This window comes from Glycine max, chromosome 8 (genome assembly GCF_000004515.6).
Source record: "Glycine max cultivar Williams 82 chromosome 8, Glycine_max_v4.0, whole genome shotgun sequence".
NCBI classification, from domain to species: Eukaryota; Viridiplantae; Streptophyta; class Magnoliopsida; order Fabales; family Fabaceae; genus Glycine; species Glycine max.
The window spans coordinates 44,728,003-44,748,085 of NC_038244.2; the positions used below are offsets into that span (position 1 = coordinate 44,728,003).

At 31.0% G+C, this 20,083-nt stretch overlaps 3 protein-coding genes across 4 annotated transcripts; all 3 read right to left on the reverse strand.

Annotated features, from left to right (window-relative positions):
- Window positions 1-5: 5 nt before the first annotated feature.
- LOC100800883 (transcription factor MYB80) lies at window positions 6-856 on the reverse strand. The gene is made up of 2 exons (XM_041017697.1): window positions 413-856; window positions 6-320 (listed from the first exon to the last, which is right to left on the reverse strand). The coding sequence occupies exons 1-2, from the start codon at window positions 543-545 to the stop codon at window positions 91-93; spliced, it is 363 nt and encodes a 120-aa protein (XP_040873631.1). The 5' UTR covers window positions 546-856; the 3' UTR covers window positions 6-90.
- Window positions 857-1,797: 941 nt separating this feature from the next.
- Window positions 1,798-9,030, reverse strand: LOC100800344 (probable amino acid permease 7). Its single transcript, XM_041017680.1, has 7 exons — window positions 8,952-9,030; window positions 8,630-8,864; window positions 8,479-8,565; window positions 3,263-3,477; window positions 2,970-3,103; window positions 2,634-2,861; window positions 1,798-2,523 (listed from the first exon to the last, which is right to left on the reverse strand). The coding sequence occupies exons 1-7, from the start codon at window positions 9,028-9,030 to the stop codon at window positions 2,122-2,124; spliced, it is 1,380 nt and encodes a 459-aa protein (XP_040873614.1). The 3' UTR covers window positions 1,798-2,121.
- A 5,093-nt stretch (window positions 9,031-14,123) lies between these two features.
- LOC100781077 (probable amino acid permease 7) lies at window positions 14,124-18,950 on the reverse strand. Of its 2 annotated transcripts, none has more exons than XM_006586116.4 (8): window positions 18,738-18,950; window positions 17,492-17,611; window positions 17,168-17,401; window positions 16,950-17,043; window positions 16,652-16,866; window positions 16,177-16,310; window positions 15,839-16,066; window positions 14,124-14,845 (listed from the first exon to the last, which is right to left on the reverse strand). In XM_006586116.4, exons 2-8 carry the CDS (start codon window positions 17,568-17,570, stop codon window positions 14,444-14,446), a joined length of 1,386 nt encoding a protein of 461 aa, XP_006586179.1. In that variant the 5' UTR covers window positions 17,571-17,611; window positions 18,738-18,950; the 3' UTR covers window positions 14,124-14,443. The 2 variants fall into 2 exon arrangements, with proteins under 2 accessions (XP_006586179.1, XP_003532199.1); XM_003532151.5 differs by lacking the exon at window positions 18,738-18,950 and adding an exon at window positions 17,972-18,133.
- Window positions 18,951-20,083: the final 1,133 nt, after the last annotated feature.

A 20,083-nucleotide genomic window follows, 5' to 3' on the forward strand; every position in this document is an offset into this window, starting at 1 on the left:
CCTGACAGTTTCTTCTTCAGCTTGGTGTTCCAGTGGTTTTTGACATCATTGTCAGTGCGTCCCGGCAGCTGGGCTGCTATCAGTGACCATCTAAACACCCATTAAGGTAAAGCATTTAAGGAAACAATAATAATAATAATAAAAAGAATCGCCAAGAACAATAATTTCTATGGGTAAATATTCAATGTACCTGTTACCAAAAACTGAATGAAGTTTCACAATGGTTTGCTCTTCCGAATCCGAGAATTGGCCATGTTTGAGATCAGGACGAAGGTAATTAGTCCACCTTAGTCTGCAACTCTTTCCACATCTCTGGAGGCCTATTTCATAAGCAAAATCAAGTCGGAATGAATGCTCGTTTTTTATTGACATTAATATGAATGATATCAATATAGAATGGAGAGGGATTAACCAGCATTCTTGGGAATGAGACGCCAGTTGCGAGTGCCATGCTGAACAATGTAGGAGGATAGCTTGTTATCTTCCTCAGGTGTCCACTGTCCTCTTTTCACGTTGTCCTTCTCACAACATGGAATACGCCCCATTTCTGTATTCTTTTTTGCTTTTTCAATAAGAAATTCCTAGTGAGGACTAGAATAATCGAGGGGACTGTTGGGAATAAGAATTGTCTTTTTTTTTTTTTTTTTTCACCACAACTCGTGAACTCTCTCTACCAATCTTTGATTTCTTTGAGGTGAAAAAGGAAAGACGTGGAATATTTCTGAGTTGGTTGTTGTTCCTTTCTTTTTTCTGTGTTTTTCTGGTACCGACTCCTTATTCTTAATATATAAGGGGTGCCAATTGGAATTGCATTGGGTACATGGTAAAAGCTTAAAGGCATCAAAGGCGCATGATTTTGTTAAAGAATTTCAACGCCATTGAGCGTGTGAGGGGAAGGTAGGTAGCTCACCCACAAGATGCTTGGTCAACATCTCTCTCTTTCTCTTTCTCTTTCCTTCTTGACTCTTTTGTTCATAGTTTGTGTGCTTAATGCATGTGTTGGGTAGGTTTATGCTTTGATCACACAAAACCTCCTCACCTTCAGAGGAAGAAGGGTGGCAGGGATAGATCATATCTAACTTTACTGATCTCAAGGTCCACGTGCGGGGTCTCTGAGAAAATTCTTGTTAATGGGTTTCATTTGTTACTATGATAGGCCATGTAGAAGAGAACCTGGAAAGAGAGAACTGAGGTGGATCCTACACATACTGTATGACACACTTTGGAGCAACATTTCTTGATAAAATGTATATGTTCGTTTTCACTGTACATTACTTTAGTAACATTGACTAGCATTATGATTTTGGATGATAGTCTGAGTTTGGATATCTAACACGTAAAGTTGATTACTTTCTAAGCGGACTCACTTAAATTTCTATAGTAAATTACTTGCCTCTTGTATAATAAGAATTTTAACAATCATTATTACAAAATTTAACGACAGGAACCGGTTTGAATGGTTATATGTTCTCCTACTTCAATTTTTGTGAGAACACTTGAAAGCATAATAGGATTGTGGGTAATTAGGATTCTAGAGTTAAGACTCACCAAACTAAATAAAATTCCCTTGGCCATTTACTGAACTCCATAATCTTAAAATAGTGTGATGTGCCACTCATCCAATTATAGTCTCCTTTCCCGTTAATTTGGCTAAAAAAGACACTTGGAGCCAAGAATTTTACCAAACACTAAAAGTAGAATGGAGTTCATATATTCAGGTACAGAACATCTATCCCAAGTCTCAAGTCGGGATTGAACTGAAGGTGTGATTCCCTGCTTCAAAAACCAGACCTTCTCAACTTTTTTATTCCCTGACAAAAATTTGCATCTTAACTCAGTATTACAGATGACACTAACTAGTTTCTCAAGACCATTTCAAGAAAAAAAAAATGCAATTTTAAGCTTCTGCAATTCAACTACACATCTTTACTACTACATCTTAACAGGAAAGAACAACAGAACCTTGAATTCATCAATGTTCCATGCTTAATTCTCTATGCTTGGGGAGGCATCTACTGCGCTATGTTTAATGCTGGTTTTCAAAGAAAGGGCAAAAAATGTAACAATCACAATCTAATTCATCAGTTCAACTTCCAATTCGGGGAGAGGTCTGAAAACTTCTCAGCTTAATTTTGCAGATACTATCCCTTCAATGGATCCAATTAGAGTGAACAATCCCACCAAAAAACCAACAATGCTGGAAGTCCTAAGCATTGTCCACTTAGCTGTCCATTCTTCAATATTGCCCTTACTCAAGTACATTTCCACTGGAAAATATATAGATAATGGATAATAGATTATGCCAGCCAAAACTCCCAAAATCTGATTGAAGTAGGGAAAGATCATTGCAATCCCAGTTGTTGATGCAACATATGCAGTTCTGAAAGTCAGCCTGAGAAAATTTAGCGGGAAAGCCGGCAGCAAAGGGAGTTTCAAGTAGTACGTGCGATTTGCAAATTCACTGTCCGGGAACTTGAAACGAAGCCAATTCTCAACATTGGCAAAAAGTGGCTGGCTATACACCTGCACCAGAACAAGATACAATAAATGGCACAGCACGACGAGTCGTGGAGAGACTCAAATGGAAGCACTATAACAAAATTAGAGGATGATGTCTATAATATTATATGTACCTGATATGCACCAACTAGGTGAATTACTATACAAGCATTGGAAAAGTCTACAAGCCAATGTTTATTATAGTGTGCAAACCCTGCTAAAAGGTTTCCTGGTGTATCATTACCAAAGGCTGCATATCCAAAACACCCACAGCAGAGGTAGAAAAATGTTGTGATAATGACTGATATTGTTGAGGCCCTCTTCATGGTTACGTTTTCTGGTGGAGGCGACTTCAAAGTATCCTTCAAGAATTGAAGAAAGTTGTATTAGCCTTGTAAATTGTTAAAGCTTTCCCTCAAAGCTGTGGTTAAGTTACATTTTCTGGTTATCTGAGATCACAGGATACATACCTGTATTTCTATAAGAATTACTGAGAAAGGATAGGAGAATGCTATGTCACCAAGTGCTTGAGCAATCAGCCATAATTTTTCCATTCCACTGGAAGTAGGGATTCCTTCAATGCTACCCTCAGCATGTCCATTTTCTGATCACATTATTACCAAAAAATTATATGCATGTTTTTGCTCAAAACAAAATTGTTTAATTATCATATTTATACTTTCAAGCAACTCACTATGAACACGCCGGTCATGCTATCCCTGAGGAAAGACACCAAAAAATTATCAGATACTAATGAGCATACCTTTGACTTGCCCGATGGAAAGCCCCATTCCTATGAAAGCATAAGCAAAGGACATAATTGCTGCAAGAATTGACAACCATTGGATATTATGGAAGTTGGGTATCTGTGAGAGAAGAACTTGCATTGCACCAAAAATAAACATGAAATATCCATCCCCAAATCCACATGTTTCTTCATTCCCATTGTCTTGGGAACAGTTTGATTTTTGGATTGCTCTGCAGTCACAAACACACATAGCAGTCCAAATTAATGAAATTATTCTTTAGCCAAATTGCTACAGTGAGATTCCAGGAACACCTTCATATTTTCCTGGTGGAGTACGAGTGAGAAATCTTGCTTGCAAATAGTAGTATTCCATAGATGAATGTAGGGAAAGTAGAGCAAGGAAAAGGAAATAACAAAACAAGAGAAACCAGTGTGATAAGTTGCTGAACACACCTCATGCTGATAGCAGCAGTAATGACATAAGCAATTCCCAAACCATATAAGCTTACGTTCACAAAAACACCACAGAAGCGACTATTCCCTTCTCCTGCAATGTAACCATCCAATTAGGATCATTTGTATAGCAATTTTTCCTATAGAAACATATCAAGATGCTGTTCCAAATATGCTAGCTTATTTGATCAAAATTGACATAAAAAATAAACTATATGAAAGTTTAACACTTGATAAACTGACCTGACATAATACATGTTAAGCTTTAATGCTATGAAAGGAAAGAAGCCAAAAGAACTAAGTTCACTATTAAAGAGTAACATCTAACCTACCATAGCTTCATAACATATTTACTATTAATATCACCATGGCTCATCTGCCATTGCTTTCATCATCACCACCGTCATCACCATGATGCCTTTCACCCGACATCTCGTTAATCATAGTCACAATGCTAACCTTGTGGTGATATTTCTCAGTATTAAATTAGCAAAGTTAAATTGTAAAATCATAATTGTTTTTTTAATTCAGCATCAACAGTTGATGATTAAGAATGCAATATTTTTTTTTTCTGATATAGATAAATAAATAAAGTATAACCTCAAAAAATCTCCATATCCTTTTAATATGGATTTCATGCCTATATTTTGTTATTGTATTATTAAAGAATTATTGAATATAATAGCTCATATTTCTGGGTTATAGGCTTATAACTCAAATATATTTTATATACGTGCGGTACCAAAAAAATTCTTAAAGGAAAACTCCGTATAAGAGATACTGAAATATATTATTGGGAGAACCAAGTAATTTTTTTTAAGAAAATGAATACTTTCAAGCAGTAAATTAATGATTTCTCTATTTACTTGGTTCCGTGTGGCTTATGAAGAAAGAGAATGATAAAAGTGTAATGAGCAAGATCCATGTGGAAGAGTTAGAAATGGGACACATCACACTCACGTTACCATTGGTCCAAGTCATCAAAGCCACGTTTTCCATTATCACAATCACACCACAATTTTTATTTGTTATTATAATAAAGTAACAAGAAAACAAAGTTTGATCCATGATTTCCTCCACTTTATCTTATCACACAATGCACAAATTAATACTAATGAACAAAAACAGATATCATGTACATGGAAATAATACTAATGAACAAAACAAAAACAAATATAACACGATGAATCATGTTGGTGCTATTATTGAAATTGTAAAAGCTTACCCTTGTGCAAATTAACAGCATCAAGGTATGAGGAGCTCCTATGAGGGCCAAGTTCAGGGTCTGGAGAACGATATGTGTTGCTGAGAAGGAAAGAAGAGAGGAGAGTGATGGCAGCAAAGAAAACAATAGTGAGTAGCCCTCCAATCCATCCAAGCTGTGCAATGCTCCATGCCAAAGACAACACTCCTGACCCTATCGCTCCTGTCACTATGTGTGCCACTGCAGTCCACACTGTCCCTGCACTCACACATTCACCATCAATTCCTCAAAATAACAACAAGAATTTAGTTTTCATGCAATCAATCATAAATCATTCTAAGTACCACTGTTCAAACGACTATTGTAAAAGTTAACCAATTTACCCGAAAATATGTGACTAGATGACTACACGTTGATCGATACGGTCAGTATATTCTAATTAAATTCTAATCATAACAATATCTTGATACGATTCATATACTAACTGTTCATTCCTAGAAGTTTTTCAACATAAGAGTAACAATAACAATGCAGAACTTGGATACATATGCATTTCTTTTTTTCATTGAAAATAAATCATTAAGATCACAATAACAGCACAAACCAGTTCTTTCGACGTGACATTCTTCTTCATATTTGGTATCCAAAAAAGGGGTGCTGTCATATCCTGAACCTTCATCTCTCTCATGGTTGTTGATCAGGTTAATTGCCAAAACCCAATCACTCTCAGTTCATAGGAAACTGAAAAGAATCAGTGCCAAAAAAAAGAATTTTCTTTCACAGAAGAAGCGATCTCAGAATCTGGTTTTGCTTTGCTTTGATTTGGTTTGTGTTTTAGTGGGATCAGTTCATATGAAACTGTCTTTTGGCAGATACAAATCAAATGCTTAATGAGTTGTGTAAGTGTCCTGATAACTGGCTAGCTCCAACGTGTTTTATAGTCAGGTTGTTTTTATTTTATTTTATTTTAAATTGTTCGGCTCAATTTGCGGTAGTCTATGACTGCTAATTTTTCTTTTTGTCATGAAATCGTTTTATTTTGTAGCGTACATAGACAGATGCATCCAGAAAATCAATCAAAGAGGGCTGTTTTTTTTTTTTTTTTTTTTTACTTTAATTATTTAAATATATAATTTAAAATAAATAAATATTTAATAAACAATTATTTTTATAAAATCATTTATTAGTTTTATACATAAAATTAAAATTAATTTTTATTTGAAATGATACATGAAGAAAATAATTCATGCTAACTTTTTGTTTTAAGTTTTGAAAGATTTTTTTTTTTTGACAAGTACATTAATAATTAAAGAGACAACAATCTTATCATGAAGGAAATAGTTCATACTAATCTCTTTTTTCAAGTTTTGAAATATTCTTTTTTGTTTCACCATCAAATTAACAATTAAACAGACCATAATCATTAATTAAAAAGAGGAATAAACTCATATGATAATAATTATGAAAAAAATATGATTTTTAGTCTCTTATATTTTCGTTTAATCTTATTTAGTTCCCCAAAATTTTATATTATGTATTTTAGTCTCTAAAATTTATAAATAAAAGTATTTTTAATCTTTGGGCTTACTCCACAAAATATATACTTTTTTAATTTTAGGAACTAAAAACATTTTTTTTATCAACTTTAGGAATTAAACTGCTTGATATGAATGTTCGAGGATTAAAAATAAGTTTCAATAAAAATATATGAACTAAAAATATATTTTACCCTAACAACTAAAAACCATCAAATTTTATAACAATTATATGTAAATGTTTATAATATAATCTTAATAATAATTAATATTAATAAAAGATAAATGAGACTTATAATAATTTACACAAAACATAATTAGTCTAGGTAATAAAAATTGATAAAAAAAATTCCTTCCAAAAAGAAAAAATAATTGATAACAAATCACAGAATTATGATTATTATCATATCTATTAATTAATATACATATATCTTTGGATTAGATATAATTAGTGGCCACAAGTATTATTATAAAGATATTATTTATTTTAAATATTATTATATAATTATTGATAACTTATATTATTAGATTTGTAATTAGTATAGTTTTTACTATAAATAGTATATATTATTAATTATTATATATTTATTATTAAATTATATTTATTATAAAGTTTCTCCTGAACACATGATGATAAATAAATTATTTAAATATGGATTCTTTATATGTTTAATATTTTATTTATTTATTTTATTTTTTATATTTATTATTAGTTTAAGTTCATTAAATGATGATATGATATTTTATTAGATGATCACATTATTATTGTTTAATTAATGATGTCACATGATATTTTATTAGTTTATTACATCATTGTTTAATGAATCAAGATATAAGACTAATGATAAGTTTCAAATAAAAAATTTAGAAATGATAAGTACTAAATTAAGAAAAAAAATTAGATAATAAATTAAAAAAGAGATATATTGCGTGTATAAAAAAATTTAAACCTAAATAAATCTAACAAAGGACAAATGACGATTTTGTTATCTGTGACTAAGTAGTACGTAGTGACTTAGGTTTTGATTATAAGATTTTTTTTTTTGGTAGACGACATGTAAGCCTATTATAAGTTATTGGCAGTACGTCTTCCTAAACCTTGCAGGGTGTGTGTCTTTCTAATATGAACTTTTTATAAAAAAAATAACATAAAAATTACTTTGTAACTTATATTGCAATTCCTCATTTCCATGGCTATACAGGAAAAAGATAACAAAAATGCTCAATAAGGAAAAACAAGATACTCGTGGTAGGGTACATGGGAGCTGGTTAGTAAGATGATGTATAGTAAAACTTGCGTATTCAAAACTAGCATTCAAATTTACAGTTACAGATAAGATCACATGGTGGGTTGGTAAAGATTGGGTCGTTATAGCTTATTCTTTAAGGATTGAATAACTGACATTATAATAAAGTAAACATATAAAAAAAGTGACTTAAAAAAACATACAATTAAAGTTAACTATGACTGTTAATTCAAGTTCAAATTAAGCAAAAATGTCATTCAACATTGTTATAAAAAAATATGTCATTCAACATGAGACTAGATTTTGCCTATTCCCTTTAAAAAAAAGGTTTTGCCTATTGGTAATTAAATAGCTTATGTGGCAAAATAGTCGATATTTTTTTTTTGACAGAGAGTTGATATATATTAAATTGTTAAAATGACATGTCTTCTTAACATTTCAAGTTTAATAGATATATTTAAGTTGATTTGTTTTAAAAAATTAATTAAGCAATTAAGATTAAGAATATTGTGAGAAGTTATATTCTAATTTTTCTTCTTCTAGTAAAGCAATTAAGTATAGGATTGCTCAATTTAGCCAATGCTATTAAATTCGAGCCTCTAAGTTAATTATTAAGATTTTTTTGTCATTTCTGTAAAAAAAAAGTTTGTCATTTATTAGAACATCTTCAATCAGAATTTTTTAAGTGAGTTTCATAAGTTAAATTTTATGTGATAGCTTTCTTTATAGTCTTTAATGGTGTTTTCTTAGGAGCAGTGATAGTGATAGAGTAGAATTAACACTCTATCATACCTCAAACTATTTGCTGTGGTGAGTACATAAGCACAACTAGTCCCATACAAGGTCAAAACTTGAAGGGAACCAGCCAACCATGTCCTTCTTCCAACATTAAATCCAATTATAAGTTATAATAACAATGATAAAGTGGCTACAATGATTGCACAAGGGAATAGGAAAGAGTTCACTACCATGGTTGACTCTAACAGCAGCCATGTATGAGTAATTTCTTTTCCCAGTGATGAAGAAAGGAGAGATGAAGAAACAGGTGATAATTGCAAAACAAAGAAATGCAACTGGCCCTCCAATCCATCCTAATTGGGAAGTGCTCCATGCAAGAGAGAGAAGACCAGAACCAATAACAGCGGTAATGATGTGAGCCACAGCACTCCATAAAGTTCCTGAAAAAAAATTATGGCAGGTTCAAAATTCATGATTCAAATTCATGCATGTGAAAATGGAGTGGCTATGGTGCTATGGATTTTTACCAGTCCTTTTAACATGCCCATCATCATCATAAGCACCAATAACACTTGTAGCAGTTGGGAGAGAGGTTTTCACATCCATCTTTATCAAAGCATCCAATTCAAATAAAGCTTATGGAGTTTACAGTATATTAATACCATAGAAATTAGGTCTAAAGCATACAACATTAAAGATAACATGCGGTGCATCTAACTTGAACATGAACTTGATATCTATATTGCCTCAGTAGCAATCAAGTCCATGTCCATGCATATGCTTAATTTTATATGAAGCTTCTAAAACTTATAAATGTCCCCTTATTGAAAGACTAGGAGTATGTAGGACAACTTATTAAAGATAAATGCTTGAAATTAAAGAATAAAACAGGAAGTGCATATTAATTAATTTGAAATCTGCTGATAATGTTACATGTACCTATGTGGTTCTGTTGTCAATGTGTCATTCTAAGTTTTTAGTACTAGGTATGGGATATGAGATTTTTTTAAAAAAAAATCTAGGATACGTACAGAATGTAAATATAAATTTAAAAAATACATATATTAAAACTTTTTATAAGCATGACGAAATTGTATAAATGATAACAACAATACAGATAAAGCCATGTGTACTTTCAAGTAATAATAATAACAATGAACTGAAAAACACAGATTTATTGTTTGTCTTTGTGCTTCATGAAACATAGCGCATCAAGGAAACATACTTGGAAAAAGGGTCCTACTCATTTGATACAATAAACTAAAAAATTCAAAGATGTAACAACAAAGAAATATATATATTTGAGAAATAAATTTGAAATGAGTCCTACTCAACAATTTGAAAGGTTAAGAACTGAGATTAAGGAAAGGACAAGATAGAGTGTCAATTGCTTGAACACAAACTTGTAGCTGTTGACTCATGCAATTGGACAAAGGGAAAATCTATTTTTTTTTATACTAAAGGACAATGTTATTCTTTTATCAAATTTGAGGTACAAATTCAATATGTACATCCAAATCGTCCTAATTTATGTACTTGATCTTTTATTGAAAAAAAAATATATTGTGATACATCCCAATATACATATTAACAAGCACTTAATACAGATTAGGAGAAAATAAATACAAGAGGATGCTAAGGCTGAAACAAATTCTTTGAAGGAAGCTACGTGAAGCCTCCTGAGATGAGAAGATTATGAAGTGATTATTACATTAACACCTTCAAAATAATAATGGAGGAATCAAGTGTCTTCCCATCCTGAAAATTTCTATTAGCTTAATGATCGATATTGTAACAAACAAAAAACACACTATGATTGAAATTGTAAAAAAAATCAATGTTTATGTACCAAAAGTCCAAAACTACATGGGTGGATTGTTGTGTAGTCTTCAAGAACCAAGTAATTGACAATCATATGTTTATGATCTTTTCATAATAAGCACCCCACCTATATTTTGTAAATCGGACTTACATGGCAAATATGTCATTCCTATAATTACCAAGTTCCTTTCGACGTTTCTTCATCATAGTTTAGGCCTATTACACCTATCATCTTTCATCTCAATGAACATGAAGACAAATTTTGAATTCACATAACAATATATGGAGAATTATTGGCATAAAAGCTATAAGAGAAATAGATACCTGTGATGTGTTGAAATGAATAACGAGGTTTCACGTACGATGCATGTGTGCATACCAATAGCAATGCTATTTGCTGTGAGAAGTGCTGTAAGTAAAATTTTAATCAATAAAAAAGGAGATAGGCGTAGCAGAAAAGTGATTTTATGTTTGAAGAGACAGGAAAATTTTACTTACACGTTTTTTTCACAATACACAAAACAATACTCTATCAGTACCACTCGGTGTTCATCTCCCCATGAAAAAATCTCTAGTACAACTAACTAGCAACAGTCAAGGAGTGTTATCCCTAAGGTTGCTTTTTGACAGATCCACAAGTTGTTATAAAGGTTTAAATTTAATATTTAATAAAGGCTAATATGTTTTGATCTTCGATATAAATTAAGGACTTTTATTTTGTATTCTTAATTTTATTTTTTTAGATTGAGTTTTTAATAAAATAAAAATTTTATTTTGATCTTCGATATTTTCTTTTAGTTCCTAATAAATTAACATATTTTGTTTTAGATTTTTAATAAATTTGATTTTGATATATCGTATTAGTGCTGTCATGAAACTTATATAGATTGTTAACATAACGCTTATGTAGAAAAAAAATTAAATGAAATAAAAAAGTGTGTTAATAGAAATTGAATTCATGACTTTTTATCCATAGACAAGACACTAAATTACTAACATATTTGATTTGTTTAGTTAACTACATTATCATCATCTTGTATGTATCATTAGTCAAGAATTATTAATTTTTTTTTGAAATTATGAAAATTTATAAATATTATATATATATATATATATATATAAATCCTTTTAATTTTATCTTATACCATTTTATAATTTTTATTTTGAATAGTTTACATATTTTTATTTTTTACTAGTTTTAATTAAATTTCATATGTAAATTATTTATATATATATATATATATATATATATTAATTTAATAATTTTAATAAAAAATTGGTAAAATAAAATTAAAAATATGTAAGATATTCAAAATAAAAACATATAAAATGATATAAATAAAATTAAAAATATTTATACATAAAATAATTTTAATTTATAAATTTTGATAATTTGAAAAAAAATTAATAACTCTAGTGATTTATCATCTTATTTATACATAAAAATATTGTTAATGTAATTAATTAAATGAGACAAGTGTATTAGTGGCTTATTATCTTATTTATGTACAAATAAAGGGTGATGAGTTTAATATTTATTAAGACATTTTTTATTTTTTATTTTATTTAATTTTTTTCATATAAGCATTTTGTCAATTATCTACATAAATTCAACGTCAATATTAATATATGAAATCAAATTCAACATTTGACTAGAGGGTCAATTGAAAATTGCCTATTTTAAAAAATATGAGTACTAAATGTTTTAATTTAAAAATAATGAGACAAAAATCACAAATTTAAGATTATAAAGAGATAAAAATTGTAATTTAAGAAGAAAAAAAAACAATGAAAATAAAATTATGTTGTATACTGTACAACATCCCAACCCACCATTGGAACATCCCAGACAAGAACACAAATTCAAGACCTGCAACAAAAGAGGGAGGCAAGGGGTGCACATATTAGGGGTGGGGCCCACGAGGTGAGGTGGGGTGAGGTGTGAGGTGTGGTGGTAGTGCCAATAACACTATTAGCAAGGTGGGCTGACCTTTGACCCAATGTTCTCTATTCAACGTAGATATGTTTCGGCCAAGATTCAGAAATCTCACTTTATCTTATTGGGAAAGACTAACATTCATTTGACAATTCTTCTTGGCCAGAGCTCTTTATCGAATATAAGTAAATTACGTGTAGAATATAGTTATACGCATTCTTACGTGATGCCATTTTCCCCTCCAATACCCCACTTGCGTCATTCTATTCAAAGGGTCATTGCATGTGCTCTCCAATCTTTTTGACTTCTAACTACACTAACACCAATGGATTCTCTTAGAGTCTTTGGATTGAAATTTTCTAAATTTTAAATGCATACGGATTCAATTGTTTTGATTAAAAAAATAGTTTTTAAAATATTTTATTTAGATAAAGTGCTTTTTTGTATTTTAAATTTTTTATTTGGATAAAATGGTTATTTTTTTAAGAACTAAAAATAAGGAATAAAAAAGCTAAGATATGTTTATCAGTAAAAAATATATATATGGACTAAAAAAAATTTCTTAAAAAGTTTAGGGACATTATTTAGACAATAATATTTTTTTATGTTTATTTCTTTTTATTATATTATTTATTACATCTCAACTAGAGATTTAACTCACTTAGTTGAACCGTTCAAAAAGAAAAAAGAAAAAAGAAAAAAGTGTGTCAGTAACAGTATTATTCTTTGCATGTCATCATCAACTCCGTGGCTGGTGTATATATTTGATGAACATTATAGACTCATTCAGACAAAAATGTTTAAGTAAATTACTATTTTATAGCTATCATTTATTCCGTATCTATGCAGCTTTTCTTCAGTCGAATCATGTTTTTAGTTCCTAGATTTACTTGACTACTTTACGGTTTTTTCTTTTGATTCAACCTATGTTTTCTTTTTTCAATTTCAAATCTCTTTGATCATGTCGGGACTCTGATTTTTTTATTTATTTTTCTTCAGAAGTGTCATTAGTCAAACTTGCGTCTCTCACCTTCGTCTTCGCGTGATTGAGAATATTACAGAACTAGGTTAATGATGGGAATACCGTAGGGTATATGGTTTACGTTGTGTGTGTTAGGGTTGCGGGTTACGTTTTCAAAAGGAAGAAAAAACATACTTTTAGATCCAACTTTATCAAAACTCGATAAATTAAGGACAGTATCATGTTAACCTAACTTAATATTTGTAATATATCAATCTTAACATTTTATAAAGTTAAATCATAGAATGAAAGAATAATAAAACATAAATTAAGATATATTGTACTATATATGTATTTTAAAAATAAATACTATCATTATAAATATAACATCATACTATATAGAATATTATCTATCAAATAAAAATATGTATTAATAATATATATTTGTTTAAAAAAACTTAGATTTAAAAAAAAAATATAAGACAATTGAAACAGGTTGGAATGACCCAAAACTTAACCCAAATCCGTCTTCAAAATATATTGAATCTAATTTTTAATATTTAAATCTGTACAAATCAACCTTAGACTAAACCGAGTATGACGGGTCTAGTTTTACTTAATCCTGTTACTTATATTAAAGTTAGGTTAGATCATAACTTTTAGAAAACAAATTAGACTAAGATTTTTGCATAGGTTTATTTATTTGAAAAAGGTTAAATTTTAAGTCATTTGAAAAGTTTATTCACAATAGGGATGGGAATACCATAGGTATTTTTGTACAAATTACATGTTTAACATTTAGTGTAAAAAAAATATAATCAATAGATAAAATTTCATATTAGATATAACTTTTTAAAAAATTATTTTAAAAATTAATAAAATTATCATACATACAATTTTTTTATTGGTTAAGACTTAAAAGTGTAAAATTTGTCCATACTATTTACTTTTTAGAAAATAAAGCACGGGGGTTAATAATCATTAATTTAAAATTTGATATAATCTATTTGATGATACAGTACAATTACATTAATATCAAACTACAAATTTGTTAGAATTCTCTCCTTTGAGGTGAGTTCTTCATCAAACAAAACTTGTATTATTCCAATGGCACTGGCAGTACCACTTTATTCACTTTCTGAAATCCCCCACAATTGCTTGTACTCTATCTTACTCTCAATAACACTAGCATTCAGCTTTAAACTTTTTTATATGAAACATTATATAACCATCAATCTACAAACTCAAATAGAGTAAGCATTACTAAGGGGAGTGGCATAAACAACCTTTCAGGCTTTCAGCTATTTTAATTTGGCACTTACTATTCCTTCAAGTGAGCCAACCAAGCCCATTACAGTGACCAGAAAGCAAGCAAAGCTGAATGTTCTAAGAACAATCCATTTGCTACTCCAAGCTGCAATTTTCTGCTGTACAAAGTACATCTCTACTGGGAAATATATAGCCAATGGCCAGAAGTTTATGGCTCCTAACACTCCTAGGATTTGGTTGAAGTAAGGGAAAAAGATTGCAAGACCAATGGTTGAGATCACATAGGTTGTTCTAAAGCAGAACCTGAAAAGATTTAGCTGAAAACCAGGAAGCAAAGGAAGTTTCACTCTGTAGAAATTATTCACAAAGCCACTGTTGGGGAATTTTCTTGAAGCCCATCTGTCAACAGTACTGTATATTGGTTGACTGTAAATCTGAGGAGAAGAACACATACATGAAAGCACAAACATGAATAGTTAGGTAACATAAAAAGGCAATGAAAGAATAAATGTTGATACCAAATCATTTTCAATTTAGTTGTATTTGGAAGGATTTTAATTTTTAAAATTAGAAAATGCGTAAAGTAAGAAAATTAAAGGGTATTTATCCTTTATTAGAATTAAAGTATTTTTTTAACCTAGAATATTTATGCTTTTATCGATAGTTAATCTTATCGACAAACTTAGCTGATCACCTTTAATGAGATTTTCCTATTTCATTCACATTTTTTTCATCCATCGAACTCGAATTGAGGTCTTACCTAAGAGAACTGAGTCCAATATTACTGGGACCGTCAATTTATTGGTAGAATTAAAGTATATTGAAAGCTTAGTTTGCTCTAAATAAATCGTGGTCGGTGGATATATCTTTATTTCTTATTTTATATATTTTCTTCCTTTAAAAAGGAGTTAAATCAGGGTTGGAATGATTAAATATTATAAATAATTTGATTTAAATAGAATACAATTCAGAGATTAATTCTTTATTCTTGATTACTTACTATAAAAAATGGAGCTTGAATTTTTTTACAAATATTCCATGTCTCGAAAAAAATTGATTTTATATTCATAATTTACTTTAGCATCTTCACCCAGAATAGGTCAAATACTAACAGACAAGGGCAAAAAGGGCAGTGATTGACTAAAATTTAATCAAATCCAAACAAAATTTTATTCACACTACAATTAAAAAGCATAGCATAGCATAGCTTGGATTTTGTAAATAACCACATGTTGGTGTCAGACGACAGTAGAACTTTTTCCCAACTGTGTCTCTTCTGATGTTATTTATTTATAGTTTCTCTTGCACTGTTGGAATTGTAATTTTCTTAAGAATAATAATTTATTTTTGACATTAGACAAACACAGAAAGATCATCTCATGTGTACTTTTTTTAAAGTTAATTTTGATATGTAACATTAATAGTACCTGATATCCTCCCACCAAGTGAAGAATGATGCAAGCATTAGCAAGGTCAATGAGCCAGAAAGGCTCAAAAAATCCAAACCCTGTCAAGAGGTTTCCTGGTGTATCATTTCCAAAAGCTGCATATCCAAAGCATCCACAGCACAGGTAGAAGAATGTTGTAATGAAGATTGCAACCATGGAAGCCTTTTTCATTGTTTGATTTTCTGGTGGAGGAGACTCTAGAGTGTCCTTTGTTCAACAAAATTCAATACATTGTTTCAGCTATAAATTCTTTTCTTTGTGTCTCATGTCACCCTCTACCCACCCAATTTGAGTATATGCATGAAATGTTAAGGTACCTGGATCTCAAGAAGGAGAATGGAGTATGGATAGGCAAAGGCAATGTCACCAAGTGCTTGGAAGACCAACCAAAATTTGTCAGCAATTTTATCAGTTGGTATTCCTGTCAAGCTCCCCATAATTCTTCCATTTTCTGCAAAATGCAACCAAAGTCCTAAGGACCAATGTTGTAGTAGCATGATGTGGATTTTTCTTTCTTCACGGTGTTGCTTTAATTCTCAAAAGGACAAAACTTACATACAGTTCCTTAAATGTTTTTGGTATCGTTATTCAATCTGAATTGAAGTTTCACCTCAGTAATCCATATAATAAAGATATACATTAAAGGATTACGCATTTAATTAGAAAACAGCACCAATAGCTCTTAAGAAACTGTACCTCCTAAGTTTTGTCCTTGTCGGAGTTGAGAAGTCTTGTGAAATTAAAAATCTCTTTTGATTAAAATAAGAAAATATGATTGAAGATTAGCCTTACTTATGACTGTTGCTATGCCAAGTCCTAGTCCAATGAATGAGTATGTAAAGGACATAAGTGCGGCAACAACTGAAACCCATGCCATGTTATGGAGATCCGGTATGAATGACATTACAATCTGAACAAGTCCAAACAGTGCCATATACAGATTGCCCCCATATTTGCAAGGAGCCTCATGCCCTTTCTTGTGATAGCAATTTGATCTCAGAATTGCACTGTATAGTAGAATGAATAATCATAGTTCATAAGGAAAATCAATAAGCCAGACTCTCTAAGGGTATTCTCATAAGGAAAGTACCTCAGACTGGTTGCTGTGGTTAGTACATAAGCAATACTAGTCCCATACAAAGTCAAAAATTGAAGGAAGCCAGCTACACATGTCCTTTTATAACCTGAATAACAAAAAATACAATTAGACATTACAGTTGTTGTTATTGTAGTTCATTTAAAGTATATATCTATGTTTAGCTAGAATGATTGTAGAAGCACATGAGAAAGAGTTCAATGTGTTACTACCAAGATAAACTCTAACAGCATCCATGTAAGAGTAGTTTCTTTTCCCAGTGACAGGATCAGGAGTTCTGTAGCAATCAGACAGGAGGAATGAAGAAATATAGGTGACAATTGCACAACAAAGCAAGGAAAATGGCCCTCCAATCCATCCTAATTGGGAAGTGCTCCATGCAAGAGAAAGAACACCAGAACCAATAACAGCAGTAATGATATGAGCTACAGCACTCTGCAAATTCCCTGGCAGAATTCATGGAAGGACTAAAATTCAGGATTCAAATTCAAGTATACATCAAAATGGATATTTTATGGTGTCCTAGAGAACTTTACCAGTCCTTTTGGCATGTCCATCATCATCATAAGCACCAATACCACTTCTAGTTATTTGAAGAGAGTTTTTCCCATCCATCTTGATCAAAGTATCAATTCAATAGAAGCTCATGGAGATTACTGCATGTTAATCCCATAGAAAGGCTTAAGCTAACAAAACTAAAGACAAACTATGCTGCATCTACTTGAAATCGAAGTTAATAATATATATATGTTGGGGAACTACATAATGTTTCCCTGCATGTGATGTGATTATCCAAATCTACTAAAGTTAATTGCATGAAAGAGAAGCACATGATAATTAAGTTGCTGAAATGGTTTAAACTAATCTGAATTATGCTAATGAACAAGTGCCTGAATGGCTTGTGTTTTGTCAGTTTGTCTGTCTAGGTAGAGTAACTCAATGATGCAAAATTACACTAAAACTTTTGGTAAGACATGTCTTACCTAACTAGCTTGTGTAAAAGAAAAATACACTACCTGCTTTCTTGGCACAGCAGAAGATCAGGAAAATGTCTTTTTACACTTGGTCCAGTGCAGATTGGGTTGAATATAGTTATAGGCTTGGAGGAAAAAGGGGAAAAAGATGCCAAAGCTAGCTTACGTAGCTTCTTTGATGCTTCATGAGGTGTGATTATGAGCTAATTATTATATAACTTTATAAGGTTTTAAGGAAGTTAACCCTTAATGTATAGTGCTTTTTAAACCATCCAAATAATTGAGGAATCAGACGTCATACTCACCATGGAATTTTTTATTCACTCTTTTTTTTACTACTTTCAAGCTTACTTTTATGATCCAAACAGTAAAAGAGATTCAGAATCTGTGGACCAGAAGAGTCAAGTGGGGAGTGTTGTTAGGTGTTCATCAAAAAAACCAAGTGGTGATGAAAAGTTGAAAACCATGTTTTTCTGACTTTTGAATTGAAAGCACACCAATGGTTTCAGATCATACTCATAAATCAAATTTGTCCTATGCTGTAATGGAAGTTCATTTCAACTTCTCTATCATACTTTAGGCCACTTACGTCTAGCATCTTTCACTTAAAGGAACAACACACAAAATTTTGGATTTCTCATTGCAGACTTCATAGAATCATTGGCGTAAAAGCAACATCTTTATTCAGTTGAGTCACATCTAGTGTTGAAGTTTCCCTCAGTGTGAATGAATGGAATAATGAATATCATTTGGTTCATCCTAACAGATAATGAATGCTACTACGAGTTTCTAGAAGTTAAGGTCTTACCAAGTTGATTTCAGGTGAGAGAAAGAGAGAAGCCACAGAGGAAAACAAGTTATTCCATTTGTAGTAAGTTGTAACTCTGTGTGTAAACTCCATAATTCTGACGAATTGGTGCAATGGTTGGCTGAGAGGGTCGTTTTTTCAAAGAGAGTTCACAAGTCAGAAGAAGATTAGTCCATTTTATATTCATCTCAGGCCAGACTTTAGGACCATGTCTCTATGGTATGGCTAACTACCAAGGTTTTAAAAAAGGGTCAGCCATCGTGACTTGGACAGTAATATCAATATTCTTTAACTATCCGTGAACACAAATTTGACCGCATCGGTCATATTTGTCCATAATTTGCTGCACGACAAAACCGCAATGCGAATATTTAAAGCCTTACTATCTACTATGCAAGCTCGTTATATGCCAATTTGGACCACCCTGGAAATTATTGGCACCATGTTTTGTATATTTTTCTGTAAAATTTTCTACTATAGATGAAGCAAAATTTGTCAGAAATTGTGGCCTATAAAGCATGTTGGTCCTGGTCCTCGCACATGGACCTTTTATTAATTTTTAGGAAAAATCTTTCCAAAAGCTTTCAAACTTTTTATTATTTTATTATATTGGAAAGACAAATCTGAGTGAAAAAGTCTCGAATAGGATAAAAGTGAGAAAATTAAAAAATATATAAGTGAAAATGATCAATAATATTTTCAAGTTTTAAATCGATGTGTAATCAAATTTACTTATGTGTTTTTGGTCACTTATTTAAAAAAAATTATAGTTTTACCTTATATTCCATAACATAGAATAGTAAATAGATAAAACTAACAAATGAAGAAAATGGAAGCCACTTATTAATAACTCTTAATAACACATCCATATGAAAGTTGTGCTCTCACTTATTTGCTCTGTTATATCCTTATTCAACCACTAATTATTTTACAGTTATAGCTACTGTATAGGCATATGCCAAACATTATCTTCTGAGTGGTCACTGTAGCAATGCAACCCACTTTCAAAGTCATCCCCAAAAGCTATTTTTATAGCGGTCCAGTTGCTCTTTCACATGAGGTCCATCTTCTGCTTTCTGTTTTGTCATGACAAGATTTTGAGTAGGACTAGAAAATAAGTTTTGTAATGTAGAATGAGTGATGCATATGAAGTGTTGCCTAATTCCTATTGTGGTTTTTTTTATGTTAATTGACTAATTTTAGCAAACAAGCAGTTTTACAAGAATTTTATACCATGTTTTTTTCGTAGGGGTGCTTGAAAATGAATAGAAATAGTTGCTTTCAATAGAAATTGCTATTTTGTAAGGGTTTGCATGAGTGCTATTTTGTAAGGATTTGTAGGAATA